This window comes from Capsicum annuum, chromosome 8 (genome assembly GCF_002878395.1).
Source record: "Capsicum annuum cultivar UCD-10X-F1 chromosome 8, UCD10Xv1.1, whole genome shotgun sequence".
NCBI lineage: Eukaryota > Viridiplantae > Streptophyta > Magnoliopsida > Solanales > Solanaceae > Capsicum > Capsicum annuum.
In genome coordinates, this window is record NC_061118.1 from 153,333,306 (window position 1) to 153,348,893 (window position 15,588).

Consider the following 15,588-nt stretch of genomic DNA (forward strand, 5'->3'; position numbering starts at 1 on the left):
AATCAAGATAAATATCAAATTTTAATCTTTGTACGAGAGCTTGAAACAACAACACTGGATCCATCTCAGCTCTTATTCTCTATGTCATTGTTTCTTTATAATTTAATCTAATTAGCTAATGCCAAAATTAACACTATCTAGAGGTCCTTGTAGCTTATGAGTTCATTCACTTGTGCAAACCACTTTAACTACAAATAATAAATAAGTATTACAAGTAGCATTGTGAATTGAAGTTGTTATAGTTTGTTGCCGTTGGAATGGAGAAACCCATATTTCAAGTATAAAGTCAAATAATTCGTTTATCACATGTTGAAAATCATCTCTGCTATTTAAATATATATACATCAAAATTCTGAAAATTTTCAAAGATATGATTTTCTAAGAGATTAGAAAATGCAGATATCGAGTTTCTTCTGATTGTTCAAATATGAAAATATTGTTGCAGAAGAAATATGAGAATCAAAAGTTGCTAGTATTTTGGGAAATTTGAAGAGATGGTTTGGGGTCGTGTGGTTTCAATCATGGTTGGAGGTGGCTTTGGACAGAGGTGAAAGAGAAAATGGAGGAGAGAGTATCGGATCAGATCGATTCAAAGGAGGGAATAGGGTGATTTGAAGTAATATTAGGAATTATATTTTGATTTGGGGTTTCCATCCAAATTAAGGGTATGTTTGATAAGTTTCGTGATGATGAGGGTATAAATAGCCCTAAAGTATAACGATGAGGGTATAAATAATCCAAAAGTATAACGAAGGATAAATTTAGCTAATTAATGAAAGTAGAAGGGTAAATTTAACCATTTTTCCTATATTATATGGTGTTTAATGTTTTGCTGCATATAATGTTTTTAGTTATAAATACATACAGCCACACATCAACATTTTGATGGACAAACCTTCTAAAAAGTAGAATAAAAAAAAAATAAGATAAAGGATAAAATAGGATGAATTAAACTTTGCAGCTCAACTTTGGCAATATATCATCAATTATCCGTCTTGCTAACCAACTGTATGCATTTTGTGTCAAATGAGCTCCATCCCAACTTATGTAAGTACTCGGGTCAACACACACTGGAACTCCCGGAGAACCACATTTTTTATCTACGTCATAATTATATTCTCCCCCCATTCCACAACATGCTTTTTGTAAAGAGTTGTCATCGAATCCTGAAAATGCACAAGAAATTAAAGTTCGTTAATGCATATGGGTTTCTTCGATATCTACAGAGGAGGATATGTGGTAATTTTAACCCTTAAAATAGGAAAAGAAAGTGATATATGTTAGCACTTACCAAGTCTCACGGCATTTTGTAGAAGCCACATATAGGCATTGTAGCAGTCACCATAAATGAGTGTAACGTTTGGATACTGTTTCTTCAGCTCATCTGTGGCTTGTTGCAGATAGTGATTGTGGAATATTGCTAAATCATTTATATCTTTCAAGCAATGGTATTCATCGTACGCAGTGGAGTTGGTGGTCGTGAATTTCGTTAGGAAAACTGGGAGACAACCTAATGGGGAAATGCCTGGAACTACAATGGTAGTAGCCCCAAAATCGATGACCGTCTGAAAACAGTATACCATCACTAAGAGTGTAACGTATTAATCAAGTTAAGAATACCTAAATACAAGTGTATGCTCATATTGAATATATGAAGATTAAAGGAATAAACTCACTCTAACACCATGAATGATGGTCTGAACAACTCGTGGTACCATTCTTCGCGATTCATCCATTGTTTTACCTTGCAATAAGCCATAACAGAAATCATTTCCTCCAATTTCTCCTACCAGAAAAAGTGACTTCTTCAATTTTCCTGGGCAATCTAGCAACCAAGAAGAAAATCAATTAATAGGATATATAGTTAAGAGAAAAATGAGCCCTCTAAAATCTTTAATTTAAAAAGGGGATAAGTGAGTTCCACAATATTATTAAGTTAAAAAGAAATAAAATTGAGCATTAATTGTCTCCACAACTATCAAAGTTGACCAACAATTTTGTATTACAAAGTTGTCAAACAACTTTGATAGTTTGTTGGAGCGAAAATGTTTAAAAAAAAACTTGAAACTTTTTTTTTGTTCTCTCTTTTACCCAATTTTTAAGACTTGAACGACTTTCACCTATTTTAATAGCATATCCCGTTAAGTTAATGCAACTTGCCGAAGCAGATAACCAAATAATCCTATTTAGCAAATGAAAGAATGAATAAATTACCAGGGGAACAGGTGGTCTGGAAATGAGAAGACATCCAATCAAGTTGCACACTCAATGAACTATTTGTAAGTGCTGTATTAACAATTTTATTCTCTGCAAGGAATTCTGATGATAAAGCAGTAGCTCCTGCTACTGCAAAATTCACACCATGTCCAAAATTTGCATTTCGATCCTTGTACGGATTAAGTAGAGGAAGACCAGATTCCAGTGCTATATGAAAAAACAGAAAAATCAAACATAGAGGCCGTTATGTAATTAGGGATTCATTCAATTCATACCTATGAAATCAATAATGATCATGCCATCAGAACAACGTCCAGTTGCGTTCTGGTAAAAATTCATTCCATAAGGAAGTCTTCTACATTCAGTATGAGCTCCACAAAGGCTCTCTCTGATGCAATTGCCAGTATCAGAAAGTGAGTCACCCAATTGATATATTTTATCAAATCTACAATTCATCAACCTTGGTTTTTGAAGCTTTAATACTTCTTGGGCATAGCTAATATTCACCATTAAAATGACCAAAGAAAGGACTAGGCCATCAACAACCGATAATCTTATTGTTGCTGCCATGCCCCAATTTTAATTTGCCAAAGAACACAATTCAGCCTTTTACACACTACAGTATTCATATATACAGTACCCCAAAAAATTCTATGGCTATCTTAATGCCAGCTAGCCAGATTTCCTTGGAGAATCTTGCTAACATTTTTAAAACATGATACACGTTTGAAAAGTCTACTCTTCTGTTTTCTTTTCTCTTGCCTTTATTATAAATAAAATTTTTCAGATTTGTAATTTTACTACAATCATTCAAAAAAACGAAAATGCCTTTGCACGAAGATCATGTAATCTATTTAAGGAAGGGATTGAAAAAGCAACTGGACGTCTATTTCTCAAAAGCAATTTCATATCGTCCCTAAAATGCAGGGCGTGCAAAAATCGAATTGATTCTAAACTGAATGATAACAATATTATTGATTTATTATTATTGGGTTAACGATTTTTTAATGATTTTATAAATTTTTTCATTGGATTATTGGTTTGGTTTGGTTTTTTCTTATTCGGTTACCGGGTAAACCAATTATCTAATAAGAATATTCCAAATTACATTTCATCCCTACTTATATATATACTAGAAGTGCAAGGTCCGTGTCAGCACGGGCCCAATAATAGAATATGTGGATTGCAAATTTTAAGTTTTAGGATTTATCTTGGAGTAAAAAGTTTGAGCAATAGAATATTTTCATTAGTATGATTGAGCTGAGGGGATCACAATTAAAATCATTTTTTAACCTTCTTGATGAATTTTGTAATAAAAAATATAAAGAAAAAAGAGGCGTAAATCTGATGAAATAGCTTAAATCAAAAATCTGATGAAATAGCTTAAATCAAATATCCAACAGATTATTGATTTTCAATATCACAAAGATTAAGAATCATGTAAACATACCCGTAAAGAGAATACACACCTTAAATTCACTATTATTTTGTTTAATTATTAATTTTAAAACAGGAAAAGAGTGTTGTTTTTTAATATAGAAGGAAGAGTTGAGATTTCTTTTCTTTATTTTATTTTTAAAACAGAGAAATGTTAATTAATATTGAGGAGCTATAAAAAATTGAGAAAGATGGCTACACATATTTGATAGAAAATTTGTTAATGTTAAGAAACTGTGAAGTGTTTGGTAGCAAATTTGTGATAGATACACGTTTTTTGTACTTAAATTTACTTTATTTATATTTAAATTAGTTGGTAAAAATCTTTTGCAAATAATCATTATACTTCTTTTCTTTAATTTTTTTAAAATATAGTAATAAAATTTACTTATGTTTTATTCTTCTCACATTTTACTACATACATTTTATCCTTTTTAAATCTCATTATGCCATTTTATCATCTTTAAACATCACTGTACATTAAAATCACGATTGAAGCGGCTGAAGCAGAAATCAGTCAATTTTAAATTTTTTTTGTTAATTATTGTTATTTACAGTACTTTTTATTTCATTTTCAAATAATATATGTTGTTTTATATTTTCTTCTGTCTCGTCCCAATTTATGTGGCACTAATATAATTTTGATAATTAATCAAATATTTTATGTTGACATATCATTTTGTTATTTTTATTTTTCTAATACATAAATGACTTATAATAATGAGTGATATTTTAAAATCATCATTCGAAAGACGAAAATTTAATTTAAAACATTCAGAGTTAATTTCGCATTTTATGTCAATTTTATTTTTATTAAATATTATTTATCTTCTTAATACTTAGATGACACATAATAATTAATTCAGAGCGATTGATTATGTTATTACTATAAAAATTAATATAATTTTATCATATCCAATAATAATCATCGATAATTCACCGGAATAGTATATTAATTAAATACGGGATGCTATATTTGCATATGCAAAATATAACATTATTAAACATTATTGGATAGTGCATTATATTTATCTTTCACAATAATAAAATTTTACTATATATTTTATTTATTTCTTTTTAACTTGATACATATTGACCCAACACAAATTCTAAGAAAATGTTCATTAGAAATTTATTTTATTAAATTAAATTTATTAATTTTGTGCTTTAAAAATTTAAAGTTAAGTTTAAATATTAGTATTTCTATATAAGAAAAAATAATTTTAAAATTTAAATCTACTAAAATAAATAAATAAATAAAAAGATTAATTTTCTATATGAAAGTCAATTAAAATAATAAAATTATTTTATTTTAAATATTTAATTACAATTAATTAAGATAATTTTTTATTTTGTCATAATTTATGCTGCACCGATAAAATTTTGAGAGTTGAATAGAATTTTTATCTATTTTAAAAAAGTATTTTAACTTGTTAATTATTGTGATTTATAATAATTTTTACTTAATTATCAAATAATATATTTACTCCTTGTGTCCCAATTTATGTGGCTTCGATACAATTTTGAGAGTCAACTAAAATTTTATATATCTTTTAAATATTTTAAGTTGTTAATTATTATGATTTGCAGTACTTTTTCTTTTATCTCAATTTATGTGGCTTTGTTAAAATAATGAGAGTCAATAAAATTTCTATATGTCTTTTAAATATTTTAAGTTATTAATTATTGTGATTTGTGGTAACAAATTAGTTTTGAACATGATAGCCAATTAAATAAATAAAATAAAATTACTTGTAATATGTAGTTATAGTTAATTAATATAAATTAATAGAATATATTAAATATTTAAATCATTATGATGAAACAATAAAATTATTATATATTGGGATATGGTATATAATTAAGTGGTAATATATATATATATATATATATATATATATATATAAACGTACTCTATATTTCTCTTTCATTTCTATAAATCTATTCAATTTCACGAAAACCTATTCAAACTTAAAGATTCTTGTAAAATAAAATATATCATGTAGGATTTTCGCTATAGCTAAGATTTCGTTTCTTTTCTTGTTAGTTGCTATTATTTCTATTTTATGTATATTTTCATATTGGTTGAATCGAAAACCGAACCGTTACAGACTAAAAACCGATAAAAAAATATCTTATTGGTTTGATTATTGATTTAACATATTTAAAACCGATAATCGATAATACATAAAACCGAATCGAACCGACCGATGCACATCTCTACCAAAAAGTACATAGTTGTATTCCAAAAAAATAGCCTAATTAGGCTATATAATCACAAAACTAAAAAAGAAAAAATACAATAACACTGAACTTTAATTTATAATCGCGTCAGAACTTAGGACCTGAACCCAATTAAATTCTGAAACACAAAAATAATCAAAAGTTTGAACTTAAATATGGCAGTTCAATTGGGGTAACATGTCATCGATTAGCCATCGTGCCAACCATTTATATGCTGCTTGTGTCAAATGAATTCCATCCCAACTTATGTAAGTACTTGCGTAAGCACATGCTTGAACTCCCGGAGATCCACATTGTTTATGCGTGTCATAATTATATTCTCCTCCTATTCCACAACATGCTTTCTGGACAGAGTTCTTGTCGAATCCTGAAAATATGTTTCAATCAAGAAAGTTCTTAAATGCATATGACTTTCTTCATTTTTCTGTATTTATATGTAGTAATTTGACCTCAAAATGGGAAAACGAAACTATATTTTTTTTTCAGCACTTACCAAGTTTCACGGCATTTTGTAGAAGCCAGAGATAGGCGTTGTAGTAGTCACCATAAATGAGTGTAATGTTTGGATGCTCTTTCTTGAGCTCATCAATGGCTTGTTGCAAATGATGGTTGTAGAATATTGCAATATTATTTAAAACTTTCAAGCAATGGTATTCATCGTACGCATTTGAGTTGTCCGTCATGAATTGCGTTAGGAATATTGGGATACAACCAATCGGGAAATTGCCTGGAACTATAATTCGCGTAGCCCCAAAACCAATGACCCTCTGTATACAACAATTGATCGTTACAAACAAATATAGATAAATAAAGCATATAATCAAAATCTAAAGTTTGAACGAAAACCTCACTTTAACACCATGAATAATAATTTGAATAACATCTGGCACCATTCTTTTCAACTCTTCGATGGTTCTACCTTGTGATAAGCCATAGTTGAATTCATTTCCTCCAATTTCTCCAACTAGAAAAAGTGACTTCTTCAATTTTTTCGGACAATCTAGCAAGCAAGAACCAGAAAACATATCAATTGAACTAACCTTTTAATTAGAGACCTTAATTGTAGGTATCAACAGATTAATTAATTACCAGGGAAGCAGTTGGTTTCAAAATGGGAAGACATCCAATCAAGTTGCACATTCAATGAACTATTGGTCACTCGATTAACAATCTTCTTCTCTGCCAGGATTTCAGTTGATAAAGCTGTAGCCCCAGCTACTGCGAAATTCGCACCATGTATAAAATTTGCACGTGGATCTTCGTAAGGATTTAGGAGCGGAAGGCCAGATTCCAGTGCTGTCACAAACATAAAAACATTATATTTGTTACAAAGAAAGGAAAACAGAATTGAAAGGCTTTGGCGTGAAAGATCATTGCTAATATAATTAAAGAGATACTGCACATATATATTCTTTAGGGGTTACGAGCAATTCCTAGTAGCCCCAATATATACTTCAAATTAAAAAGTCATCATACATGTTCGCGAACAGATAATATACCTATGAAATCAATCATGAGCATGCCATCAGAACAACGTCCAGTTGCCTTCCGGTAAAAATTCATTCCATAAGGAAGTCTTCTACATGCAGTACGAGCTCCACAATGGCTTTCTCTGATGCAGTTTCCAGTATCAGAAAGTGAGTCACCAAATTGATATATTTTATCAAATCTGCAATTCATCAAACTTGGTTTTTTAAGCTTAACTAGTAATTCTTCTGCATTGCCTTTCTCTTGAAGAATCACCAAACTGATCACTGAAAGAACTATTACTCTTATTGCCAACGCCATTTGACCCTTTTCACATATTATGAAATATTGGAACCGAAACTTCAGGTTTATAAGCATGCAATCTGGACTTACAACAATATTAACATTATTATTGTTATTAGTGACTCTGTGTATCTAAATGCCAGCTAGCCAGTTATCCATGAATTATCACGTTAACAATTTAAAAGTATTGCATGATAATGCACGATTAATATTTAAGCAATCAACTTCTCGATCTCTGCATTCATTCTTTTTTTAATCTTACTATTCAAATAATTTATCAGATCTCCTATACTTATAATTTGTAGTTTAAATCATTGAAAATTATAACATCGTCCGAAGGGTTGCACGACAACATTAACTTAAATAGTTGTTTGATGAAAATCACTAAACATAATTAGTATATATGTGCATAATTGTATGAAACCAATCTACATATATATATATATATATATCGATTAAGAAAAATAAATTAAATGGTAAATCTAACCAGCTATCTGCGTAATGTTTGAGATCCGTTTAGTTCGTATATAAGCATGTTTTCTTTTTTGGTTATATATGGGCTTCACATAGCATATTAGACAGCGTAACATTACAAACCACCGACTCTTTTTTAAACATTCTAATTAATTTATTGAAATCTTAATTTATTTCCACGTGATGGAGAGACTAGAAAACAAAATGGTGTGCATGGCTAATAAGAAAATAAAAGCAGTTATTTCTCCAATAGAGTTGACTACCGATCGAAAAAAAATACAATAAAAATGTGTTAAAAATGTATTTGTTTTCTTTACTAGCCACAAAAATATTCATTCTCAAATAAAAGAAAAAGGTGAAAATGTAAGTACACGTTTCAAATTAGTCAAAGCACACTAACAACTAATTTTGAAACAAAAAGATTTTAAAGAAAAAAGTAAAAGAGGTAGAACTTTCAGTATCAATATTTAAAAATGGCATAATACAAAGAAATTGACATAATACATAAATATAATCTTAAATTTGACATCAAATTTTAACTTTGACGTTAAACTTTGACAGTGCACAAATATGACCTTTTAACTATTCAAAATTGCACAAATATGACCTTCGATTTTACGTGGCAAAACGCGTGTTCAACACGCAAAATTAGGCGCATTCATCTTAAAATCTAAGGGCATAATACATAAATATGACCTTAAACTTTGACAGTGCACAAATATGACCTTTAAATATTCAAAACTGCACAAATGTGACCTTTAAATGACTTTTCACTATTATTTTTTCATTATTTTCGGCTCAAAGATGAAAATGACATCTAATTTCGTTTGTCATTGCTGAAAAAGAGCAATATTGAAGATTTATTAATTAGGTGGGTCAGCCTCATACGAAAAAATCGCGCGGGTATGTATATATATTATAAAGCAAAGGGCGAATTTGTATGATATAATATATCTAAATATAATTTATTTAAATATTAAATTAAAGATGAAACTATACTAATAATAAAAAAAATTATGGTAAAAATTATTGTTTTAATAAAACGTTATCAAATTAACATTATTAAAATGTTAGTATTAAATTAACGTTATCAAAACATTATTAAATTAACGCAGGGGCAGACCTATGCGGTTGTCATGGGGTTCACTCGAACCCTCTCGATAAAAAAATTACATTGTATATATAAGATAGAAAATCTATATTTATGTATGTACATTAATGTTGAACCACACGAAACAAGATACTTAGATAGCCCAGTGGTGTTATTTGCTCTTTTTGGGCGCTTCCTTCAACTTAGTGCGCGGGTTCGATCTCTGCCAGTGATTTTTTTTTAATTAATAAAAAAGCTAGGTACTGCTATAGAAATAAATAAATAAATAATAATAATAATAATAATAATAAATACCAACCCTTTTGTAAGTAAATACACTTTCTTCCACTTTTTTAATTACTTTACTCTCTATCCCTATTAATATCCATAACATAGCCGACATATACATAGCATTCTGTGTATATGTTGGAAATTTTGTAATATGTTTAGAGAGTTGAGATTTTTTGTAATATTGAAAACATAAGTTGTGTATTTGTGTAATTTTTAGTAATAATAATAATAATAATAATAAAAACGACGTCGTTTTAACACAAAAAATAAAACTTTGACCGTGTACAAATATGACCTTTAACTATTCAAAACTGCACAAATATGACCTTCCTCCAAGTTAGCCCTTTTAACGATGTGGCACCATGTGATTGGATGAGCTTTCTACGTAGGCGCGAGTGAAACTCACGCACGGGGGTTGAAAAATCGGAGGTCATATTTGTTCAGGTTTTGAATAGTTAAAGGTTCTATTTGTGTACTATCAAAGTTTAAGGTCAAAGTTAAAATTTGGTGTCATGTTTAGGGTCATATTTATGTATTATGCCCATAGAAATATGATCCTAAATTTGACACTAAATTATAACTTTGACCTTAAACTTTGAAAGTGCACAAATATGACCTTTAATTATTTGATACATGAACAAATATGACCTCCGATCCTATATGAAAAAATACATGTTGTACAAGCAAAACTGGGCGTATCGGGCTAAAAATTTGAGCATTCCAGCAGTAAAAAAAAAAGATAAAATGACCATTATGCCCTTACTAATTCCTTTTTATATATTTAAATTATTATTTTTTTATTATTTTCAGCTCAAAGATGAAACTATACTAATAATAAATAAATAAATAAATTATAGTTTTAATAAAACGTTATTAAATTAAATTTATTAAAATATTATTAAATTAACGTTATTAAGTTAACGTTATTAAAATGTTATTAATAAAACGTTATTAAGGGCAGTAGTACTAGTATATTAAATTAACTCTATTAAAACGTTATTAATAAAAGGTTTTTAAGGGCAGTAGTAGTAGTATATTAAATTAACGTTATTAAAACGTTATTATATTAACGTTATTAAGAAAATGTTATTAAGGGCAGTAGTAGTAGTATATTAAATTAACGTTATTAAGAAGAAAATTTTATTAAAATATTATTATTATTATTATTATTATTATTATTATTATTATTATTAATAATAATAATAATAATAATAAATGATCTTCTGGACCCCTGTACTATGTCGGTTTTGTAAGTTGGACATCTCTACTTATATCCCCTGAACCCACAAAAAAGCAATATTTTAAACTTTTTTTGGTGAGTGTTAACACACTCTCCTCCACGTCAGCTGCCACGCCTGCCACGCCTGACACGTCTGTCATGTCATCTGTCACGTCATTTAAAAAAAATATATTACATTAAATTCCAAGTCATTTTTAAAATGCTACATAATAAATTAAATATTAAAATTGATTTAATTAAAAAATAAAAATTTATAAATTGTAGAAAATTTTGAATAATCGTATTTTTATTTTTGCTCACAAATTAAACATCAAATTCATTCCAAATAATTAAAATTCTTCTCCAACTAATTTAAATTTTTAACTATAAATTCATATATACGAACATAATAAATTTTTTATTTTTAAATTTGAATATTTTTAACAAATTCACAAAAAGTTTAATTGTTTTCAAGCGAAATTCACTAATTTTTTTCAATATTCACTATCACTCACTTTCAATTTAAATTTAAATTTTAATCCCCAAAAAAATAAAAAGATTTCAACTTTAAATTTTAATTAAAAAAATGAAAAGAATTGAATTGAGAGTGAAAATTAAAATAAAAAGTGAACGTGTAGGAGGGGGGGCTGGAAGAGTGTTGGGGTGAGGTGGGGGTGGGGATGGGGCTGGGAGGGGTATGGGGGCTGGGGGTGGGGTGGAGAGGCTAGGGGTAGCATAGGATGGGGCTGGGTTGGATGTGGGGGGTGGGGACAGGCTGAGGTGGGGGTGGGAAGGGTTGGACGGGTGTTGGGGTGGGGTGGGGGGCTGGGGGTGGGGGTGGGGGGCTGGGGGTGAGGTGCGACGGGGCTGGATGGGGTGTGAGGGTGGGGACGAGCTGGGGTGGGGAGGGAAAAAATATTTTTTTTTAATTTTTAAAAATATTTTAAAATTATTTTAAAATTTTTAAAAATATTTTAAAATTTAAAAAGATAGAGGGAACAAGAGGACCCTTTTTTTTTAATTTTAATATTTTAAAATTATTTTAATGTAAAATTGTCCAAAGATTGACCCTCACTCGCTCCCCAGGCGAGTGGCTACACTATTTGTCCTAGTCACCATGACCTTGCCACATAGGCAAGATCAACGGTCAAAGGGTGCAAAATGTTGTTTTTTGATGTGTTTAAAGGTCCAAATGACAAACATGTAAGTAGAAGTGTCCAACTTATAAAACCGACATAGTACAGGGATCCAGAAGGTCATTTTGCCTAATAATAATAATAGTAATAAGTAAAACGACGTTGTTTTAAGTTCCATATCAAAAGTACTTCCAGTCTGCCCTTTTAATGCGTGGCATAGTATGATTGAATTACATATTCCCGTAGGTGCAAGTGAAACTCACGAGGTCATATTTTTTCAGGTTTTAAATAGTTAAAGGTCCTATTTGTGCATTATCAAAGTTTAAGATTCAAGTTATAATTTGGTGTCAAGTTTAGGGTTATATTTATGTATTATGCCTGTAAAAATTGAATGAATTGTAAAGTTTATTATCAGAATTCAGAGGGAGATCCCTAGAAATACTGTTTCACTTGAGAGCATTATAAATTTTCGGATTCAAGCTAAAATTTATGAACTATTAGTTTAAATTATTTATAAAGTTTCAACACGTTCATTGAGATTTGATCGAGAGATACAAATGAGAAATTTATATACATTTATATCTGCATTCTTCGTGGTTCGTCCATGATTTTACCTTGCAATAAATCATAAATAAAATCATTTCCTCCAATTTCTCCTGCCAGGAAAAGTGACATTTTCAATTTTTCAAGAAGAATAAAAGTAAGTATTTCCCTAATTGGTTACACATCGAAACAAAGCACAACAAAAATTTAATCTTATTTTCCATCTCAGCATTACCATCAATACTGCGGGTTAGCACACTCCAAGAAAGTACATAGTCATGTGACTGTGTAGTTACAAAATTAAAAGAAAAAAAAAATACAACAAAACTGAAGTTCAATTTTAATCACGACAGAACTTTGGACATTAACACACTAAAATTATGAAAAACAAAAATAATCAAAAGGAATTTAAAGTTTGAACTTAAATAACGCAGTTCAATTGGGGTAACATGTCATTGATTAACCATTTTGCTATCCAATTGTATGCTTTTTGTGTCAAATAAACTCCATCCCAACTTATGTAAGTACTCGCGTTCGCACACACTGGAAATCCACATCTCTTATCTGTCATAATTATATTCTCCTCCTGTTCCACAACATGCTTTCTGTAGAAAGTTTTTGTCGAATCCTGAAAATATAATTCAATCAGGAAAGTTCGTAAATGCTTATTTTGACCTCAAAATAGGAAAACGAGCAAGACATTTTTTTTGTAGCACTTACCAAGTCTCACGGCATTTTTTAGAAGCCACATATAGGCATTGTAGTAGTCACCATAAACGAGTGTAATGTTCGGATACTCTTTCTTTAGCTCATCAATGGCTTGTTGCAAATAATGGTTATAGAATATAGCAAAATTATTTAAATTTTTCAAGCAATGGTATTCATCGTAGGCAGTTGAGTTGTCAGTCCTGAATTGCGTTAGGAAAATTGGGACACAACCAATTGGGAAATTGCCTGGAACTATAATTCGAGTAGCTCCAAAACCAATGGCCCTCTGAATACAACAATTGATCGTTACAAACAAATATAGATAAAAAAAAAAAAAAAGATTATGATCAGAAATGTCATCAAATAGTTAAAATCATAACCCTACTTTAACACCATGAGTGATAGTTTGAACAACATCTGGCACCATTTTTCGCAACTCTTCGATGGTTTTACGTTGCAATAAGCCATAATTGAATTCATTTCCTCCTATTTCTCCAAGTAAGATCAGTGACTTCTTCAATTTTTTTGGGCAATCTGGCAAGCAAAAACCAGAAAACAAATTAATTCGACTAGCCTTTAATTATGATTAGAGACCATAATTAATTGGAGGTATTTAGCAAATTAATTACCAGGGAAGCAGGTGGTTTCAAAATGGGAAGACATCCAATCAAGTTGCACATTCAATGAATTATTGGTCATTGGATTAAAAATCTTCTTCTCTGCCATAATTTCAGTTGATAAAGCAGTAGCGCTTGCTACTGCGAAATTCGCACCATGTTTAAAATTTGCACTTGGAAGCTTGTAAGGATTTAGGAGCGGAAGGCCAGATTCCAGTGCTGTCACAAACATAAAAACATTATATTTGTTACAAAGAAAGAAAAAAACAGAATTGAAGAGATTGAAAGGCTTCGCGCGCGCACACATATATACTTGGGTTCAATTGGTGTGAATGAAAAATGGAGGGACACAACCTTTTATGAAAAGACATATTGTTTTGGAAAAGGAGTGACTGTTCAGATAGTTGTGTCTGTTCAGAAAAAGACACAATGTTTCGAATGAACAGATATGACTCTTCCAAAGGATACACCTTTTCGGATAATACATTGCCACCTTTCGACAGGGGCACTTAATGGCTATATAAACCTGCATTTATCCACAGGTTTTGATATGAAAATTTTTCTGAAATACAAACTCTTCTTGTTTTCAAAACATTCCTTGTGATCAATCAAATCGTTGAGTGAGTTCGACGAATCCAATTATTTGAGGTACAACTATAGTTGGATTGAAAGACATTTTATCCTGGGAGGAAGATTCCAAAACCTCGGGTACAGTGAAGGGAATTATTCCTTAAGGACACTCCGTGAAGTCGGGGGACTTGGCTTTACATTTCTGTTTCATCTTAATTTCTGGCAAAATAGAACACACTTCTTAGAAAGATCACTTTGATCTTGTGTTGAGGGTGTTGTTGTACTTCATAGTGTTCTTGTTTTAAATTTGAACTAGTGTTGAAGTTATTGTGTCAAATTACTGATTCTTGTACTCGAAAACGTTGAAAAACAACAATCTTAAGGAATAGCCTTTAGAAAAAGAAAAAAAAAAATTTGCTTGTTTGGTGAAATTTTCTTTTCACTAAAGGTTTTTTTTCGAATCTGTATAGCTAGGTTTATGGAGATTAAAACTTTTAGTTTTCTACTCCGTTTGAACTTAACTAATGATTTGAAGAAATAAAATCTTCATCACAAGTTAAAGATCACTCGATTGATGATTGAAGTCATAAAAACTTCATCGTTAAACTAGAAACAAGAAGTGTTTAAAGTTGCTGCAATTTTTTAATAAGTATTTCGATATACTTAACGTATTGTCTTGTGGTGACAGAAAAATGACAATGATAGTCAAATGCATGATGCTGGAACGACTATGGTGGCAACTAGTATTGTCACGACAAGTCGTACTAATGCTCTGCAAGCTATGGCACCGACAGAGAAATGTGAAAAGTTCACGGGTATTGACTTCAATAGATGAAAGTAGAAAATGTTCTTCTACCTCTCAACTCTGTGTCTTCAAAGGTTCACAGTTGAGGAAGCTCCAGAGGTGCCCAAGGGAACCTTTGAAAAAGAATGTTTCGTGATTGTGGAGGCTTGGAAACACTCAGATTTCCTTTGTAGGAATTATATCTTGAGTGGTCTCCAAGATGACCTTTACACTGTGTATAGCAGAACCAAGACTGCAAAAGAGTTATGGGGAGCGCTAGAACGGAAGTACAAGACGGAGGATGCCTGTCACGCCCCAAAATCCCATCGGGCCGGACTGACACCCGAAGCCGAGAAGGCCCGGGAGAACCCGTTCAAATACCTGTACTTTCACTTACATGTCACCAAAAAAAATTGGACAGCACTTCGTTGCATATAGAAAGGTCTAATTACCTGTATCAGCAAAACACGCACAAATATATATATATA

At 30.5% G+C, this 15,588-nt stretch overlaps 2 protein-coding genes and 1 pseudogene across 2 annotated transcripts; all 3 read right to left on the reverse strand.

Annotated features, from left to right (window-relative positions):
- Positions 1 to 787: 787 nt before the first annotated feature.
- LOC107839564 (GDSL esterase/lipase At5g03980) lies at positions 788 to 3,164 on the reverse strand. The gene is made up of 5 exons (XM_016683107.2): positions 2,493 to 3,164; positions 2,215 to 2,424; positions 1,677 to 1,825; positions 1,292 to 1,565; positions 788 to 1,166 (listed from the first exon to the last, which is right to left on the reverse strand). Exons 1-5 carry the CDS (start codon positions 2,785 to 2,787, stop codon positions 949 to 951), a joined length of 1,146 nt encoding a protein of 381 aa, XP_016538593.1. The 5' UTR covers positions 2,788 to 3,164; the 3' UTR covers positions 788 to 948.
- Positions 3,165 to 5,877: 2,713 nt separating this feature from the next.
- LOC107839565 (acetylajmalan esterase-like) lies at positions 5,878 to 7,686 on the reverse strand. Its single transcript, XM_016683108.2, has 5 exons — positions 7,398 to 7,686; positions 6,988 to 7,194; positions 6,750 to 6,898; positions 6,392 to 6,665; positions 5,878 to 6,265 (listed from the first exon to the last, which is right to left on the reverse strand). The coding sequence occupies exons 1-5, from the start codon at positions 7,684 to 7,686 to the stop codon at positions 6,048 to 6,050; spliced, it is 1,137 nt and encodes a 378-aa protein (XP_016538594.1). The 3' UTR covers positions 5,878 to 6,047.
- A 5,036-nt stretch (positions 7,687 to 12,722) lies between these two features.
- Positions 12,723 to 15,588, reverse strand: part of LOC107839567 — an 11,826-nt pseudogene continuing 8,960 nt past the window's right edge.